Source organism: Bufo gargarizans, chromosome 1 (assembly GCF_014858855.1).
Source record: "Bufo gargarizans isolate SCDJY-AF-19 chromosome 1, ASM1485885v1, whole genome shotgun sequence".
Lineage (NCBI taxonomy): Eukaryota > Metazoa > Chordata > Amphibia > Anura > Bufonidae > Bufo > Bufo gargarizans.
Genome location: NC_058080.1, coordinates 690,795,366 through 690,815,565, shown reverse-complemented (window position 1 = coordinate 690,815,565; position 20,200 = coordinate 690,795,366). Strand labels below are relative to the sequence as shown.

General features: G+C 41.6%; 1 protein-coding gene across 1 annotated transcript in view; it reads left to right on the top strand.

The window, feature by feature from the left end:
• The window catches only part of EMB (embigin), a 37,475-nt gene that overhangs the window by 14,864 nt on the left and 2,411 nt on the right, over positions 1-20,200 (top strand). Inside the window, exons 3-8 of the mRNA XM_044276221.1 lie at positions 2,058-2,247; positions 5,136-5,224; positions 7,677-7,804; positions 8,407-8,689; positions 10,206-10,239; positions 10,328-10,393. Coding sequence (XP_044132156.1) covers positions 2,058-2,247; positions 5,136-5,224; positions 7,677-7,804; positions 8,407-8,689; positions 10,206-10,239; positions 10,328-10,385 — 782 coding nt within the window. The 3' untranslated portion in view covers positions 10,386-10,393. The remainder of the gene's footprint in view (positions 1-2,057; positions 2,248-5,135; positions 5,225-7,676; positions 7,805-8,406; positions 8,690-10,205; positions 10,240-10,327; positions 10,394-20,200) is intronic.

The window sequence follows — 20,200 nt, the reverse complement described above, 5'->3', positions numbered from 1 at the left end:
GCATGCTGCCTGTATATGATTGGTGCGTGCTGCCTGTATATGATTGGCACATGCTGCCTGTATATGATTGGAGCGTGCTGCCTGTCTATGATTGGCACGTGCTGCCTGTATATGATTGGCGCGTGCTGCCTGTATATGATTGGCGCGTGCTGCCTGTATATGATTGGCGCGTGCTGCCTGTATATGATTGGTGCGTGCTGCCTGTATATGATTGGTGCGTGCTGCCTGTATATGATTGGCACGTGCTGCCTGTATATGATTGGTGCATGTTGCCTGTATATGATTGGTGCATGTTGCCTGTATATGATTGGCACGTGCTGCCTGTATATGATTGGCGCATGTTGCCTGTATATGATTGGCGCGTGCTGCCTGTATATGATTGGTGCGTGCTGCCTGTATATGATTGGCGCGTGCTGCCTGTATATGATTGGCGCGTGCTGCCTGTATATGATTGGTGCGTGCTGCCTGTATATGATTGGTGCGTGCTGCCTGTATATGATTGGTGCATGCTGCTTGTATATGACTGGTATATGCTGCCTGTATATGATTGGTGCGTGCTGCCTGTATATGATTGGCGTGTGCTGCCTGTATATGATTGGTGCGTGCTGCCTGTATATGATTGGTGCGTGCTGCCTGTATATGATTGGTGCGTGCTGCCTGTATATGATTGGTGCGTGCTGCCTGTATATGATTGGTGCGTGCTGCCTGTATATGATTGGTGCATGCTGCTTGTATATGACTGGTATATGCTGCCTGTATATGATTGGCACGTGCTGCCTGTATATGATTGGTGCGTGCTGCCTGTATATGATTGGTGCGTGCTGCCTGTATATGATTGGTGCGTGCTGCCTGTAAATGCAGTGCTCTGTCCTTGCATTTTATTTAGCATATTTTTTCTAGACTGTAAAATACAACAGAAACATAGAAACATAGAAACATAGAATGTGTCGGCAGATAAGAACCATTTGGCCCATCTAGTCTGGATAGGTCGTCAGTAACAGATCAGTGGTGGTCATGATCGGTGGAAACCCCCCGTTCAGCTGTTTGAGAAGCTCCACAGCCTTCTCTCAGCTTTCCCTAGCCCAATGAGATCACGTTCATCGGTCACATGACCTAGACACAACCCAGCCCCATTGAAATGAATGAGGCTGAGCTGTGATACTAAGCATAGCTGCTGCACAGTGTACAGTGTTGTGCTTGGTGAGCAGGGAGAAGGCCGTAGCACTCACAGGAGCACCGGTGCCTTCTCAAACAGCTGATTGGCGGGGATCCCAGGTGTCAGACCCCCACGGATCAGATAGGTCAGAGGATAGGTCGACAGTATATACGCCTCCAAAAACCCTTTTAATTATTATGCAAGTCATGTCTCAAGGCCTGTTTAAAAGGTCAATCATTGACTTACAGGATAGCTGCCTTCCATCTGGTGGCATCAGAGGCAGAGCTTGCTAAGAGCTCATTTGTATACCTTCCTCCCGGAATTCCAGAGGAGCATTGCCTGGCCGGTAAGACTCCCTGTCTTCCACGAAACATAACTTTTGGGCATTTCCACTTACATGGCTATGTGGATTGTTTCTACTATATCATGTATTGTAAAAAAAAATAATCTTTGTGGGGTGAAAATGAAAAAAATATGCATATCCCCCATGGGTTTTGTGCGAGTCGGTGCGATTACAGTGACACCAGATTTACATAATTTTTTTCTGAATAAAAGTCTTCGAACACCCATAACGTTTTATGTCCATCTAGAGAGATTTATGTGTTGTTTGTTTTTTTGCAGGACAAAAAAAAAGTTTTTACACCGTAGCTCAGTATATCCAGGAATGTTTTTCAAGAGATGATAAACATTTTCAAAAATAGAAAAAAAACATGATTTTGTGATTTCTTGTTGGTCTCTATCCTGTATATGTTCTTGTGTGGCCACCCAGGGGTTGTCTTGTGAGCTTCGCAGGCATGCTGCAATATTTTATATAACTGGTTTCAGTGGAAGTTGCAGTCCTTACCTAATTTGAGCCAAGGTGAGGGTGGACACCTCTGTATAACACTCTATCTCTTTAAAGGCTTATCCTCCACTGACAACGAGAAGAATGTAGTCATCAACGACACGCACCGTGTGAAGCTTGGATGTAACCTAACTGTTGACGCCAAGGATTTACAAATCAATGTTACATGGAGACATGAAAAGGAAGAAATTAGCAGCAACCTGTATACATATGATAACACAGATAATCAATGGCGCACAACGTATGAGTAAGTGCATTATTTTATAATATATAAGTGTATTAGGCCGAATGCACACGGCCATGGAACACGGACATGAGCGGTCCGTGGTATCCTGGCCTGGCATCCTGCTGAGAGCAGGAGCGCACGGCGTCATTGGTTGATCTATACGAGTATATTACTGTAGTGCAGCGGCGGCATGAAGCGCACAGCGTCATAGCAACCAATGACGCTGTGCGCTTTGGCGGTCAGCAGGATGTCAGGCCGGGATACCACGGACTGCTCACGTCCGTGTTCCATGGCCGTGTGCATTCGGCCTTATACTGATATCACCTCTGACCATGAAAGTTCCTGGGGCTCCAGATAGGTCATCAATATCAGATCAGTAGGTGTCCGACCATCAGGGCTCTCACCGATCATCTGTTTCAGGTAGCCACTGGTTCCGGAAACTATACCGTGGACTGAAGACTTCATCCACTGTGCAGGGTCCGGTGCTGAAGCGCTGCAGCTTCATTCAATTAAATGATGCAGTACCCCAACCTAGCCACTACACAGTGGACCGAGCCTTCTGCTTCAGGCTCCATTCTCTGCCCGAAACAGCTCTGGTTCCTAAATATATTGTCTTTCATTTAAAGGGGTCCTCCGGGATTTAGATATTGATGACCTATCCTCAATAGGCAAAGTGGTTTAAAGAGGACCTGTCACCTCTCCTGACATGGCGGTTTCAGTAACTACATTCATTCCCCACGTAATACCAATTCCAGAGCATCTATTCTTATGACTGTATGTTGTAGGGCTGCAACGAGTACTCGATTAAACCGAGTAATTCGACACAAAAAAATCCTCAATGCAAATTTTTTGCATCGGGGATCCGTTTGTGTCACGTGACCACGGAGCGGGAGTGAAGCGCTTGCTATTACTCCCGCTCCATGGTCTCCCACTAGCCCACAATGCGCTCGGAATACTCATCTTTCCAGCAGGGGGCCTCCGGACACTCCACAGCACGTCTATGGTCCCGCGTTGCACTGACCTCCTGACGTACGCACGGCGTGACCTGATGCGCTGTGTGACGTCAGGCCCAGAGCAGCGTGGAACGATGGAGTGTCGGCGACACCCCTGCTGGAAACGTAATTTGGTGACACCGAGGGGGTGGAGGTGTGACTAAGCAACCAATGACGCTGTGCACTCTGGGTGTCAGTAGAAGGGCAGGCTGGGCTTTCACGGACCGTGCGTCCATGGTTTAACTGAAGTGTGGCCCGGCCTTAGGGGAGAGATGGCATAAGGGGAGCAGAGACTATGACACAAGGGGGAGAGAGACGATGGCACCAGGGGGAGAGATGATGGCACAAGGGGGAAAGATGATGGCACAAGGGGGGAGAGACGATGGCACAAGGGGGAGTGGAGCTGATGGCACTGGGTAGGGGAAGAGCTGATGGCTCTGGGGTGGGGAGAGCTGATGGCACTGGGTGGGGGAGAGCTGAAGGCACTGGGTGGGGGAGAGCTGAAGGCACTGGGTGGGGGAGAGCTGAAGGCACTGGGGTGGGAGAGAGCTCATGGCACTGGGGTGGGAGAGAGCTCATGGCACTGGAGGGGGAAGCTGATGGCACTGGGGGGGAAGCTGATGGCACTGGGGGATAGTAGAGCTGATGGCACTGGGGGATAGTAGAGCTGATGGCACTTGGGGGAATGATGCTGATGGCACGGGGTTGGGGGAGAGCTGAAGGCACTGGGTGGGGAGAGCTGATGGCACTGGGTGGGGGAGAGCTGAAGGCACTGGGTGGGGAGAGCTGATGGCACTGGGTGGGGGAGAGCTGAAGGCACTGGGTGGGGAGAGCTGAAGGCACTGGGTGGGGAGAGCTGAAGGCACTGGGGTGGGAGAGAGCTGAAGGCACTGGGGTGGGGGGGGAGCTGATGGCACTGGGGGATAGTAGAGCTAATGGCACTTGGGGGAATGATGCTGATGGCACTGGGGGAACAAAGGTGTTGGGGACTGATGGCAGGGGGTCTGATGAGTTTTTATAAAGGAAAACAGTCTATTAATTCATTTTTTATTATTAGAGTACTCAATTAATCGTAAAAATAATCTGTAGAATACTCGCAGCTTTACTATGTTGTGTCATTTCTTTATTATTCCTGCTACAAATAAATTGCCAGCAGTCTGCAGTAAAGGTACTGCTGTGTGTTACCAGTATCAGGTATGTCTGTCTCTGCCCAATCAGTGCTGCTGGTGTCAGGCTATGCAGGGACTCCCCCCCCCCCCTTCCCCATGGTAACACCCATCTTTACCTTTACTGCAAGCTGCTGGCATTCATTCATAAACTTCTAGTAGAAATAATAAAAGAATGGCACAACATACAGACATGAGAATAGATGTTATTACATGGGGAATGCAAGTAGTTACTAAGACGTGTCAGGAGAAATGACAGGTCCTCTTTTTAGGCCCCTTTACACTGCTCAATTGAGCAGGCGATTGACGGGAAAGAAGCATTCCTGTCTGGCAAGCACCTGCTCGTCTGTGAAGTATACCAGTGCATTTACACGCAGCGATCTCCTCCACAGTATGGGGAGTAGTGATCGCTAATGCCATCGATCGTCCCCATACAGATACATTGTTTGCTGGCATGGGATGGCCTTGCAAATGATGATTTAGGTGTCCACACCAACGATCCTATTACCTGATGAACGAGTGTTTCGCTTATTCTTCAGGTAATCGGTGGCACCTTTACACCAGCAGATTATGACTAATGAGCGTCCGTACGGATGCTTGTTAGCGATAATCTGCCCAATGTTCGGGCAGTGTAAAGAGGCCTTTATTGACTCCCCTTGCGCCCCCAGGGCATAGCAGAACCCTTCCAGCACCCTCTCCCTATAGCTACACCCGATATTGTAACCTTTTATCTTGATGTTTTTTTTCCCAGATTTGTCGTAACAGACATGAACATGACCGGGAACTATACCTGTAGTTTTAGCTCCATGACAGAAGTAAATGGAACATTTAGTTTACAAGGTGAGACAAAAACATGATCATTTATTCTACGCCATTCTGTCCACTTTGTTTGTGTAAGACCATTTCTTGTGGGTTTTTTGTGCAGATTATATAGCAAAAATTTGCAACAAGGTACAGCATACTAGTGAAAGACCAGTGATGGTAAAGTCAAATTAGACATTACGTAAAGGTGGCTAGATAACATTTGGTTGTTCAGTGTTATTTCGAGGTCACAAGACCACTGTATTATGAGGTGTCAGGGGTAGAGATGAGCAAACTTCTTGAAATTCGTTTTGTTTCATCTTCAGAAAATGTAATTCTTGGCAGAATCGATTCTACATTAATCAAAGGTGCTCTAACTGGCCTGAAAATTGGTATATGACTTTATAACTCTTTTTTTTTTTTTACGAATGTTAGCTCTTCTCACTCAACCGGGTTGAACCCGGATATAAGCTCCCCTTCACTCCTTTACCATGTAGGAGTGGTGCATCAGAACATTTCCTTGTTCCGATGTTCCCCTCCGATGTGAGCCGGTGACGTATCAGGCTTTACATGAGTATGCTAGGCGGAGACGTCACTGGCACAAATAGGTGGTGTATAGCACTGTTCTGGGCGGTTTTAGAGGTGGGTATCACTAGGAAAGCACAGGGAAAGTCTCCGTCTAGCATACTGATGTGAAGCCCGATACGTTACCAGCTCACAACAAACAGACCTTGTGCTGTGCGATGCAGCGCAAGGCAATGGGAGCATCGGAGCAAGGACATGCTCCGATGCTCCTCTCATACATGGTAAAGGAGTGAAGGGGAGCTTATATTCGGGTTCATCCCTGAACCCAGACAACCACTTTAAGCTCTTGAATGCAAAGACAGCAATAGCAAATAATTTCAGAGTGACACTGACATATAAAGCTATGGGTAAAAACGCATACTTGATGGTGTTGGCAAACAGCACACTAAAAAACAAACCACTGCACTTTAGCATTTGTTTTCCTTTTTCATATTAGAAACCTTTCAAAAATTGTCCCTTATTTTAGGGCTGATGCTGATTAAACACATATGGTGTCATTAGAAAGAAAAAACAGTGGCTTGTTGGAACCAATCATCCAAAAATTATGTCTTAACGGAGGGAGATCCTGCCCCTGTTTATACACACACATTAATGAGAAACAGTAACTTGTTTTGCACAATCCTTTAAAAATGTTGCTTTAACAGGGGCAAAAGGCCTGCCCATATTTATACACACAAGTATTAATTGTGAGAAGATATAATAGCTTGTTTTGAACTTGAACAAGCCTGGAATAATTGTTCCGTTTATTTGGGAGCAGCAGCAGTACAGTATGGATGTGGAAAGGGTAAGTTGTATAGGGGCAATAGTGGCAACAGTAATCGAACAGCATGGAACAAACAAGGCAGTAGATGTGTGTGCGGATGTGTTGGGGTAGTAGTAGTGGCAGCAGCTGTGTAAGGGTAATGGTAATGGCAGCAGGGATAATGGAATTAACAGTAGGGGGATCCATGCCTCGTTCATTTCGAAAAAAGTGTTTTATACACTGACGAAGGAAAACTTTGTCCATTTGGGTGTCACCACCCCACCTGCTATGTCAGTAATACCCATCAAGCGTTCAACATTTGTTCCTTGTCAAAGATCCTTGTGTGTGCCCATTTTTCCTGCACCCAACACACCAACTTCAAAACCGGGCAGATCACTTGCTGCCTTATATATTCCTCCCCTTCACAGGTACAATTGTAATGAGATAATCAATGTGAGCCACTTCACCAGTTTTAATGTTATAGCTGATCGGTGTACATAGTGAGGGTCTTCTGATTTTCATATACCCCATTAAGGACACTATACAATTTGCTGAGTATGAAGTATACTTATTTGCTGTTGATTCAGTCAAGTTAAAGTGGTTTTAGTCAGAAGTATCTCTTGTTTCTCTTAGAGGACTTTGCGTAATCTTCATATCCAACGATGAAGAAATCCCATACTTGGCAACTGTTCCGAATTTGGCTGGACTGTCCCTGATTTTCCGTGACAGTCACGGCAAATCTGCGATGTCCCATGCTGAAAATGGGTGGAGCTAACACAAATTCCACCCGTAAGTGTTCGTTCAGGTGTGGGGTTGGGAGTTCCCAGGGGTGGGGCTTAGATGCCCTGTTTTTACAGACTGAAACATTGGTAGGTATGAAATCCATAGAACTCTGGTTAATTTTTTAAGCAAAATCATCCAGGCGTTAGTAAAATTTAACGTTTCAGTCCTAAAGACCTTCCTCACCAATTTCAATTGAGTAGCGAATTGGTGGCATCATCAGGTACTGGAGAATACACTATCCAGAAATTAATTCCAGGTGATCCATGTTGTCAAGCAGTTGACTAATAACTGCAATGGTATGATTTTAGCTTCTTCTGAGTAAAATTTGTGGGTTTATTTTGTTATATTGCTTAAGTATTTTATGTTATCCCATTTTTTTAGTGCCTTCGGTCCATGGTGGGAAAAATGTTTTAGTAAGCTATATTGGAGATTTCTTAGTTCTAAAATGTGATGTCTCAACGAACCAACCCGATAAATGGTTATGGTACAAAGTCACTGAGAACGAGCAGGTAAATGATGATGCATGGCATTCCAGCTGTGATATCTCACCTGGTAGTACACTTCTGAAATACATATCTCAAGTTTCAATCTTCATGATAAAATAATTTAGTTTGAGTTACACAAAGAAGGTAGAACATGTCCTATTCTTGTCCATTTTGCAGACAAGGATAGGATATTTCTCCAAGATTTAAAAAAAAATTGTCGGCCGGGACCCGCGTTTTGCAGATCCGTGATTTGTGGACCACAAAACGGATACGGTTGTGTACATTTGGCCTAAAGGATCTGAATACTTATGTCAATGCAATATTTTCGTTCTTTCCTTTTAATTAATTACCAAACGTTTCGAGCATTCTGTTTTCACATTATTATTAATGGGTACTGAGTGAAAAATGATGTAGTAGACCGTAGTCATAAGTGATTGGCTCCAAATTACAGTTGGACCATTAGGTTCTATTATTGTGGTCAGAGCCCAGGCCCACTGGAGGATCTTCTAAAACTATAATGGGCCAGTATGACCTTGAGAGTAATGCTATCTTCATTAAAAGCAATAGATAGGTTTTTCATGTTTTACGTTTTCATTGTTACTCATCATCCATTTGTTCTTCTGTAGGTGCTACTAAATTTCTCCATGGATCCCAAAAAATATGAAGAACTTAGCGACAAAAGCAATGAAACAAAGCTGAGAATTACAGATCTGTCTGAAAGTGATAACGGCAGCTATGTGTGCAAGGCCTTTTTTAAAAATGTAGAAAGTGAAGGCCTGGTGTATATTAGAGTTCTCAGTTACTGGGTTCCTCTGAAGGTCTTCCTTGTTATTGCCGGTGAAGTTGTAGTCATAGTGACCATAATATTGGTCTATGAGGCAATAAGCAAGAAGAAACGGGTTCAAGAAGGTAAGAAATCTCAATTTTTATGCTCTCCACTATTCTAAAATGTTCATATAAATTAAACATAAGGCGTCAATATCAGATTGGTGGTGGTTCGAAACCTGGCATCCCCACTGATCAGCTGTTTCGGGCTGCCAATGGCTGAAACTATACAGTCTATGGAACTTAATGCAGAGAGGGCCATATGCTGAACATTGTATTGGTTCTTTCAGGGTGCTGCAGCTCATCTCTCATTCATGTAAATGGGAGCTCAGCATCAATACACCAGCACCAGAAACGACAGAGTGTACAGAGTATTTTGCTTCCATGCCATACACAGTAATCTTCCAGCGCCACAGCAGCCTGAAACAGCTGATCAGAAGGGGTGCCCGATGTTGGACCCCCACCTATCTGATATTGACCTGTCCTACGCTGTACAAAATAGAAAAACTCCCTTTCCGGTGCTTCCTGGGTTCCTCCACGGTCTCAACAGTGGTTCAACATTGAAATGTGACCACTCAGCTAGTCACTGATCATGGCAATGATTGGCTGAATGGTCCCATTTCCACGTCAAGAGGCACTGGGAAAAACAGAAATCAGCAGGAAACCCTAGACGCGTTGGTGGACTGATGAGGTATTAATTTTTTTTATTATTTTAAAAGCTATGTACACCTTTTGGGGCATTTTTTTTAATTATTGCATTGTACTCATTTTGAGATTAAAATACTTTTTTTTCCAATGGTCTTTATTAAAATTTTGAGCCTTTTTCTCTGTACATGAAGGTCTGAATTTTCTCTCTTCTGCTCAGGGCTGGGCTCCTTATTGCTGACCTTATAAACACATAGCTCAATCCTTATCTTAATGATAAGAATGTACCTCTTAGTAATTTACAGGTAAGGGTTACAAGATGACGACTACATCGCACTTAATGATGGTATGTGAATATCAGACAGCAAAACAGTCAAACTATGTCCTAAAAATTTTTAGGACATAGTTTGACAGTTTTTCTGTCTGATATTCACATACCATCATTAAGTGCGATGTAGTGGCATGTATTTTTTGTATTCCCTACTTGTATATCATTTTCTTTCTTTTTATCATGATGTATTAAAAAAAAGTGTATTAATTATTAAGGAACTTTGGTGACTCCTATTTATATTGAAGTATACTGCTATTTTGGAGTGTTCCTGTGGAGGTATAAAATAACTTGGTTATAGGATTTATTTGGATGATAAACGACACAAAGTGAAAGTAGCATTTACACAGCTAGAAAAACAATCCTTTGTCAGAGAACGGCTGAATATTTTTAATAAAGATCAATTGAAAAAATTATTTTTAGCCCAAAATGAGTAAAATGCAATCATAAAAAGAAATTGCCCCTGAAGATGTATATAGCCTTTAAAGCATTCTGAGCCCTTTTTTTCTTGTAAATAATGTACTGGCTGAAGTAAGTGGAGTCGTCTCAGGCAGTTAGCTGTGTACAAACCATTTTATTTCAAGTAGCTATTGATATGCACTGATTTTCCATATCTTCCTCCTACAGACGATAAAAAAGACTATGAACCAATGGCACAACTGTAAGAATTCACTTCCAGTATTTTCTTATATACATGCCGCAGCTCTTCCTGGACTCATTGCATTTTGTCCCTTTGCTTTCCACTTCAGAAAACCTGAGGACGGCAGCACTGACGAAACCAGCACCACCCGGCAGAGGAAGGTCTAATACTCAAGGTGAAGTCATTTAAAGGGGATTTTATATCTTTACAGAGAGTAGTGAAGGCAAAAATGTCCAACCTGTGATTTGTAGAAGTTGTTGGAAAAACGTATTCATCATACCAAATAAGTGTTATCATCAAAATGTGGCCATTATTGTCATACCTCACAATCAAACCAGATCCAGGGGGACAGTCCCTTATATTGGCAGCTGCCCAACAGTCCTTGGAGGGTCGTGGCATGTCCTGATTTCAGCTGAAGGGCGCAGATACAGTCGAATACAATGCTGAGGCTCCCTGCTCCACCGTTCTCTGGCCCGTCTACATTTTTTTTAAGGGAAGAAAATTGCTAATGTTTGGTCGCAGCACCGTCCCACAAACACTACACAATGGCCAGTATTGCAGCAGGGTTGCAGAAGAGACAGTTGGTAGTGCAGCCCCTCGCGAAGCTCCTGAAAACCAGGTCAAGAGCGGGATGACAGAGCCGATGTGTTTGAGGACAGCTCGCCTATCCTTGGCTTGCACAAAATTGCGGCAATCGCCTCTCTCCATACTCCATACTTAAAGCGAGGATAACACACCTGAAATATTTGGAAAAAAATGTATATTGTGGCAACGTCTTCCCCATTGACAGACGCACCCATTAACCAACCACTCCCCAATAGACCATAGAGTCACAACACAATCAGGTGACGTCAGTGCATGTTTAATACCCACTTCAACCTGGTCCATCTGGCAGGATTAGGCTAGATCTACACAACGACATTTGTCGCGCGACAGATAGGGCGCAACAGTTGTCGCGCGACATTTTGTTGCACCAATGTCGCGCGACAATTTTTATAATGGCAGTCTATGGTGTCGCACTGCAACATGCGACATGTTGCGACTGCGACGCGACAGTCGCAGAAAAATCCATCTTGAATGGATTTTCTGCGACTGTCGCGTCGCAATCGCAGCATGTCGCATGTTGCAGTGCGACACCATAGACTGCCATTATAAAAATTGTCGCGCGACATTGGTGCAACAAAATGTTGCGCGACAAATGTCGTCATGTAGACCTAGCCTAAAGGTAAGTGAACCCTACTGAAACCTTCTGACACGTCTTCTGCCGCATTATACAATTTTGCCCGGTGAGTGCATTAGGAAGGAGATATAAGAATTTCCAATGCCAGTCCTGACCTCCTGCGTGTTGGAGCGAGATGTGCCTAGTTTATTAACCCTTTTTACCTGCATTTTCATTCTGCGCTTCCTGCCTTTCCAGAGCCATAACTTTTTTATTTGTCTGTTCACATAGCCATTTGAGGGCTTGTTTTTTGCAGGACAAGTTGTACTTTCCAGTGCCACCATTTAATATTGCATATGATGTAGTGGGAAGCAGGAAAAAAAAATCCAAATGGGGTGAAATTGCAAAAAAAAAGCAATTCGACCACAGTTTTAAGTTTTTTTATTTTTATTTACGGCATTTGATGTGCGATAAAACTGACCAGTTACTTTGATTCTACACGAATCCGGCGATACCATATTTGTATAGTTTTTCTTGCGTTTTCATAGTGTTAAAATAATAAAAAAGTGTGGGAAAAAAAATTTTGTCGCCATATTTTGACCTCTATACGTTTTTTGTAATTATGTGTACAGAGCTGTGTAGGGGCTCATTTTTTGCGGGGTGATCTGAACTTTTCATTAATATCATTCTGGGGTGTGTATGACTTTTTGATCACTTTTTAATTTTTTTGTAGAAACTGTAGCAACCAAAATTGGCGAATCGGCCATTTTGACGCTTTTTTCAGTTTTGCTGGTTGTCGTATGGGGAATATATTTTTATACTATGGGCGTTTTCGCACATGGCGATACCCATTTTTTGGTTGTTTTATTTTATTTGAATTTTTATGTTTTATTTTATTTTTTTTACACTTTTTTATAGTTCCCATAGAGAACTATAACAAGCAATCATAAGGAACTAGTCTCATAGACCCCAATGCATTAGTATTGGAGTCTATGAGAAAATTGCTATTTTCCTATGGAGACCTATTATAGGAAAAGGCTCCATAGGAAATACTATTGACCACGGCATCTGAGGGGTTAAATATCCGTGTTCAGCATTACTGCGGTTGTGGACATTAGCCGCGGGTGTCTGCTATAAGAAACAGCAGGGCACCCTCTCCGCTCAGGAGCAGGTAGGGGAAGGGTTAAAGAGGTGTTTCAGGCTTTTTGTATGTAAATGGAACTGCAGCAGCGGACAGGAAGGGAGATGGGAGACGGCACGTGCACACTCTTACATCTGATTGGCGGGGGTGCTGGGTTTCGGACCACCGCCAATCCACCACTATCCTGAGAATAGGTCATCAATAGAAAAAGCCTAAACAAGCCGTTTAAAAGGCAGATGCTAGTGTCACGGTCCCGCCTGTGACAGGGACTAGAAGATCGAGGAGACTGGCTGCACCTGATTGACAGCCTCTTTGGTTTCACCTTTTTGTGTTGTTGCTGGGGATGACCACACCTCTTGTCTGAGGTGTAGCTTAAATGGTCATTCCTTCTCCTCTATTTAGTCTTGCCCCGCCCATCATTCTATGCGTTTGATAGCTCCATCTTTGTGGAAGTCCTGGTGTTGGTTCTCTCTGAGTTCCTGCTCGTCCGCATACTTCTGGTGATGGACCATGTGATGAGCGCAGTGACGTCATTAAAGGTCCTTTTCCTCCCAGGTCCTCAAAGAAGAAGAAAGAAGAGAAGCCGGGCTGCACGAATAAGTGGATGAGGTGAGTTTAATTTTTTATTTTATTTTTTTAACCCCTCCATCCCTAATTTACTTAGCATTCTGTATTAAGAATGCTATAATTTTCCCTTATAACCATGTTATAAGGGAAAATAATAACGATCGGGTCTCCATCCCGATCGTCTCCTGGCAACCATGCGTGAAAATCGCACCACAACCGCTCTTGCTTGCGATTTTCATGCAGCCCCATTCACTTCTATGGGGCCTGCGTTGCGTGAAAAATGCACAATATAGAGCTTACTGCGATTTTCACGCAACGCACAAGTGATGCGTGAAAATCACCGCTCATGTACACAGCCCCATTGAAGTGAATGGGTCTGGATTCAGTGCAGGGGCAATGGGTTCATTTCACGCATTGCACCCGCGCGGAATTCTCGCCCGTGTGAAAGGGGGCCTATGGCCTATATGAAGATAAATCTGTCTTGGGTCTTGGACACGCCCCTTTCCTGAACTTACCACGCCCCCTGTGGAGGGCGGTGTAAATTCATTTGCGACTTTTGTTTTCAAAAAGTTGCATTTAAAAAGTCAAACACACTGCTTGCGACTTTTTAAAGCCTCTTTTCTGGCACAAAGGAGATGATCAATTTCCCTCAATGTACAGAGTGTAAATGCTATAGACCCTAAAAAGTGTGTAATGTGGATGACATTTGTGTAATGTGGATCGGCGTACCTCCAGTGGGTGGGTGTCACACATCTGATGTGTGCTGATCATACAGGTGTGTCCTATATGTATGGGTCCGATATGTACGGTGACTGAGGTGCGCTCTGATGAAGGTGGTGGCCACCCGTAACAAGAAACAGAGCAGTGACTAAGAAAGATGTGAAACATGGAGACGAGAGATAAGGACAACCCAAGGCTGGAACGGGAGCGGTGGAGTTATAATTAGCAGCAGCATTAATAATGGATTCACCTCTTCCCTCTCCAGCTGCATTTTGATATTTTCATTTCATTGCTTTTATGGAGCGAACCATACTGATAAATTCAGTGTGGTGAGCCATGATGACATGGCACCTAACATTACAGTTAATATGTTGATTATATTATTTACTTACCTATGTGAAGAATGGGTTAACCCAGATGCTGTGGGTGCTTGCGCTGATATCTTCAAATTTGATTGGAGATCACTTTAACTGCCAGTTTGAGAACCTATAAAAGAACAGAAAATAACGATTTTGGCTCATTCACGTAAGTATTTTTCAAGAGACAGACCTGCGTTCATCTGTGTCATGGAAGATCTGTTGAAACAACTTATTTTCAGAGCAGAAAGCAAAGGGGGAGAAGAATGGCTGAGGAAGTGCTTACAGCAAGGACCGGACCAGCAAGAAGAGCTTCTTTTATCTTCTAATCCCGTCTGCTGCGCAGTACCTGGCGCGAGCGCCGAACTGATCGATCCTCCCTGCGATAATTTTTTGCGCATGCGCGAAAAACCTGAGACCCGCTCGCCGATTAAAAAACGTCAGCGGAGAGACAAGAGGGCATATTCCCCTTCACAATATGCGCCTCCTTCTAAGACCAAGAAAACCAACTTATCTTCAAGCCGAGCCAGCAGGAAAATTCAACGGCGTCATTTTCAACAGCATTCAACTGTCACTCAGGAGCCATCACCTGCTTCAACAGTTGATCATCCTCCTACATCATCTGCTTCTGGTGAGCTGAATTATAACTTTTTAAGTGACTGCAAACCGCAGGGCACTATTAATCAAGAGATTAATTCACTTGACATTGATTCTTCTAAATTGAAGATTCAGTTGTTTGATGAATTTTTACTTTACCTATCTAAAAAGGATGAGTCACCAAAAAATGTTTGGTCTGGATTAGCAGATGTCAGTCAAGTTAATACCCTTAATAGTCTGACTGCTGCTAATTCAACCATTCAACCGTTCACTAATGTACCTAAAATGTCCAATATTAACCCTGAAATGGCAGTAATTCCTGAGCTTGAATTTAACTCAGGTATAAAAGAGACATCTGTTAAAGAAGTTCTGGCGTGTCAAATTTCTCCATTAGGGTTTCATTTACCCTTGAGCGTGAAAGAAAAAATTTGGAGAAAAGAATATGTTGAAATTTTTTCTCTTCTTCCTTCATCTAGTGAGAATTTAAAAAGTGAATTATTGAAAGACAAAAAATCAGATTCTGAAGAAAATAGAAAATTACACCAGAAATCCTTTTTTAACTGACTGCAAGCATTTAATATATACGCAGCAGTTTTGGGTGAAAAATTTCCTAGTCTTTGTACTGGTTTAATTTACCATGTAGATACTATTTTGGAGGCATATAGAAATTTTGGCGGAATGGGTTGGTGTCTGTATGACGAATCCTTTCGTCAGAAACTTGCAGTATATCCGAATCTAAATTGGGGTAGTAAAGATGTCGGGCTTTGGTTGAATTTAATGCTCCCTAACAAAAACAATCTTTTTCGTCAACCCAATTTCATTAACGTCAAAAAAGGTATCTGTTTCGCATTTAACGAGTCGCATTGCAGATGGCAACATAATTGCAAATACCGACACGAGTGTTCTTTCTGTGCCGGTTCTCATTCAGCCTCAAAATGTTTTAAAAAACAAGGTATTCACTTCCCAATTTCTAACAAGGAAATTCAATCGTTTAAACAAGGTGACTCCGCTGAATTTGCCAATAATAATTCAGTGGCTAGGTCATTACCCAAACATTCAGATGGCTAATTTATTAATTGACAGTTTTACCAATGGGTTTTTCATACCTGAATTTGTGGGTCCAGGTTGCATTCTAGTTGAAAATGCGTTATCTGTAAAACAAAATATTGACATTGTTAAAGAAAAAATTGAATCTGAAATTTTGGCAGGTAGGATTGCTGGTCCCTTTGATTCTCCCCCCTTCTTGAATTTTCGTATATCTCCTTTAGCTTTAGTTCCTAAAAAAGAACCAAATTCTTTTCGTCTTATTCACAATTTATCTTATCCTAAATTCAGTTCCTTAACGATGAGATGGAAAAAAATAAAGCCAGTGTGAAATACTCCTCATTTGATCAAGCTTTGTCTTTTTTACAAAAAGCAGGCCGCAATTCTCTTCTTGCCAAAGCTGACATTAAATCTGCTTTCAGACTACTACCTATAAACCCCATCGGTTATAATTCTTTGGGTTTTTATTTTCTCGATAAATTCTTTTATGATATGGCCCTTCCCATGGGATTCACCCTATCTTGCTTTTATTTTGAGGCGTTTTCAACTTTTCTACACTGGGTTATGGATATTCACTCAGGTAGTGGATTTTTACTACATTATCTCGATGACTTTTTATTTATAGGTCGTGTAGATTCGGATGATTGTATGAATCTTCTGAATAGATTCATTGGTATAGCTAAATATTTCTGCATTCCATTAGCTGTAGATAAAACTGTCTATCCTACTACGAATCTCAAGTTTTTGGGCATAGATATAAATACAGTAACAATGGAATTTAGCATACCAATGGAAAAAATCCAGAATACTGTTCAACAATTAACTCGCATATCCGGAAAAGAAAAAATTACGCTTAAACAACTTCAGTCTCTTTTAGGTTCTCTTAATTTTATTTCTCGTGTGATTCCCATGGGAAGGGTCTTTTCTAAAAGATTGTATGCTGCCACATCAGGTAAGTCCTCACCTCGATCCCATATTCGCATCACCAAACAACTAAAGGATGACATTTCAGTTTGGTTGCAATTTTATGTGAATTTAACGGTCACACCATTTGGCAGGAAGAGTTTGTTGGCTCAGACACCTTGTCTCTTTATACAGATGCGTCTGGTGCTATTGGATATGGTGCTTATTTTGACAACTTTTGGTCTGCCGAACGTTGGCCTTTAAATTGGATTACTAATAACAAGTACTCAAAAAATTTGGTTTTTCTAGAATTATTTCCAGTTCTAGTTTCTCTAACAATTTGGTCCTCAGTGTTTCAGAATAAGAGAATTCTGCTAAGGTCGGACAATATGGGAGTAGTTTTTTCCATAAACTGTTTAACTTCAAAGTCTCCGTTAGTTTCTTCATTATTGCGTAAGATAGTTTTTCAATGTCTAAAATTTAACATTTGGATAAAAGCTAGATTTATTTCTGGGAAAACTAATTATATTGCTGATTATTTGTCCCGACAGCGCTTCAAGGAATTCTTCTTAATGACACCTCGAGCTTCCCGAATGGGAATTCCTTGTCCAACTCATCTTTGGGAGATATCAGAGGATTAACTAATGAACTTAATTTTGGTTCATTAGCCAAGAATACATGGGCAGCATATTCTGCCGCATGGTTGGATTGGAAGCTTTTCTGCATATCTCAAAAAATTTCTTACATTGATTTTAATTTAGGGAATTTTATCAAATTTATTATATATCTTTACAACAACGGTTTACAAGCCGATTCTATTTCTAAAAAATTATCGGGCATTTCTTTTTTCTTTAAATTAAAAGGCGAAAGCTCTATTCTGAATAATTTTATCATTAAACTAATGATTAAAGGTATCAAAAGAAAGTCAGTCCACAATGTTAAGACCAGCCCTTTATCTATTGAATTGTTACAAAAGGTCATATGTAATTTAGTATTAGTTTGTTCTTCGGAATATGAAACCAATTTATTTTCTGCAGCATTTTCTATAGCTTTCTTTGCTGCTCTAAGATTAAGCGAGATTGCTGCAGACAATAAAATCTCAAATCCCCCATTATTGATATAGGACCTTCAAAAGTTGTATGGATTTTTGGTGATGAACTGATTCAATTGGCTGAGAGAAGATCTGCTTTTAGACATTCTACTGTTAATTTAGGTTATTCAGCAGAATTTTCCATAAACTGGTTTTCCTTTGCTGACCTTAAAATTTCTGATATCTTCAAGAATGTCAGCCTTATATATTCAAAAATGTCGAAACCTGACCTGTTTATTTTACATATTGGCTCGTTTGATTTGGGAAAAATCAAAACGCATTTGTTAATTTATGAATTAAAAGAATTGTTATGTAAAATATGCTACTTACTTGATGGTGTTGTACTCGTATTTTCTGACATCATCCCAAAATTTTCTTGGTTCAATTCTGAGTTATCCTTTCTGGAAACAATTAGGAAAAGAATTAATAAAAAAAATGGAGATTTATTTGAAGGAAATTGGTCATGGCAATTACAGACATGTTGAATTAGAAGGATTCGTTAGAGGACTTTACCAAGAAAAGGATGATCAGCTTTCTGATATTGGATGTGATATATTCATTTCAGATTTGCAGAACATAATTGATAATGGTTTTTATTAAAGGCTTGCAATGTTTATTGGGCCACTTGTTTTTATGTGGCGTTGTGGGGTTAAGTCACTCTCTGAGTGGACTGAGTGTTATATGGTTTATTGGTTTAAATATTTACTTATTTATATTTGAGAATAAATTGGATTAACCAGATTATAATTAATTGGTTAAGTAATAAGCATTGCGGCCTTTAATTACCCAACTAAATAAATAAAGATATTTGCTTAAATTCTATTTTGAGTGATGATTTATTCTATTTTGTGAATTGGAGCGTATGACATCATGGAGCGAACCATACTGATAAATTCAGTGTGGTGAGCCATGATGACATGGCACCTAACATTACAGTTAATATGTTGATTATATTATTTACTTACCTATGTGAAGAATGGGTTAACCCAGATGCTGTGGGTGCTTGCGCTGATATCTTCAAATTTGATTGGAGATCACTTTAACTGCCAGTTTGAGAACCTATAAAAGAACAGAAAATAACGATTTTGGCTCATTCACGTAAGTATTTTTCAAGTTCCCTCCCTCCCTTCCCTATTTATTTTGTCGCTTTGCTTATTGACGGGGGTTAAGTCACTCTCTGAGTGGACTGAGTGTTATATGGTTTATTGGTTTAAATATTTACTTATTTATATTTGAGAATAAATTGGATTAACCAGATTATAATTAATTGGTTAAGTAATAAGCATTGCGGCCTTTAATTACCCAACTAAATAAATAAAGATATTTGCTTAAATTCTATTTTGAGTGATGATTTATTCTATTTTGTGAATTGGAGCGTATGACATCATTCATCTCTTTAATCAATATTTCCTCTCCCGCACATCAGATACAATTTATGTCAAGCTGAAGTCCAGGTTTTCGTTAAGAAAAAGCAGTTATCCTGTGAAAAGATAGATTTTAGTGCAAGGGAATAATAAGCAGGAATGTCAAAAGTTTTATAAATAAGGCTACTTTCACACTAGCGTGTTTAGTGGATCCGGCAGGGCTCAGCAAAAATGCTTCCGTTACTGATAATACAACCGTCTGCATCTGTTATGAACGGATCCGGTTGTATTATCGTTAACATAGCCAAGACAGATCCGTCATGAACTCCATTGAAAGTCAATGGGGGACGGATCAGTTTTTTATTGTATCAGAGAAAACGGATCCGCCCCCATTGACTTGCATTGTGGGTCCTCCGCATCCAAGTATGCTGCGGTTTGCTCTCCGGTATGAGAACTGAATGGAATGCATTTTGGAGCATTCCGTTCTGTTCAGTTACGTTTGGTCCCAATTGTCAATGAATAGGGACAAAACGGAAGCTATGACGGATCTCAATACCGGAAAATATTAACGCTAGTGTGAAAGTAGCCTAAAGTTGTTTTGTCATGAAGTAAATAGACTAAATAGAAAAATGGCGGCATCCTCGGACCGCTATAGATTTTTATTGCAATGATGCTATTTGTTTTTATGTCTTTATTAGAAAAATATATCTGCATACTTAAAGGGGTTGTCTAGTTTATAAAAAAAAATTATCATTTTTTTTCTCAGAAACAGCACCACCCTTTCTCTTGGCAATGCCTGGTATTGCAGCAGATCCCCATGCAAGTTTCATGTATAGATCATATGAATGTATTACTGTACATCGGCGGCGGCACGAAGCGCACAGCATCCTAGCAACAAATGGCCCCACCTCACAACATAAAGAGGTTGTCTCTTTAAACAACGTATCCCCTATCCACTCTGATCGGCTCCAGTCCAGGGCCCCCAGCCATCACAAGAATAAAGTGGTGGACACGCAAGTGCTCTCTCGGTACATACCCTAT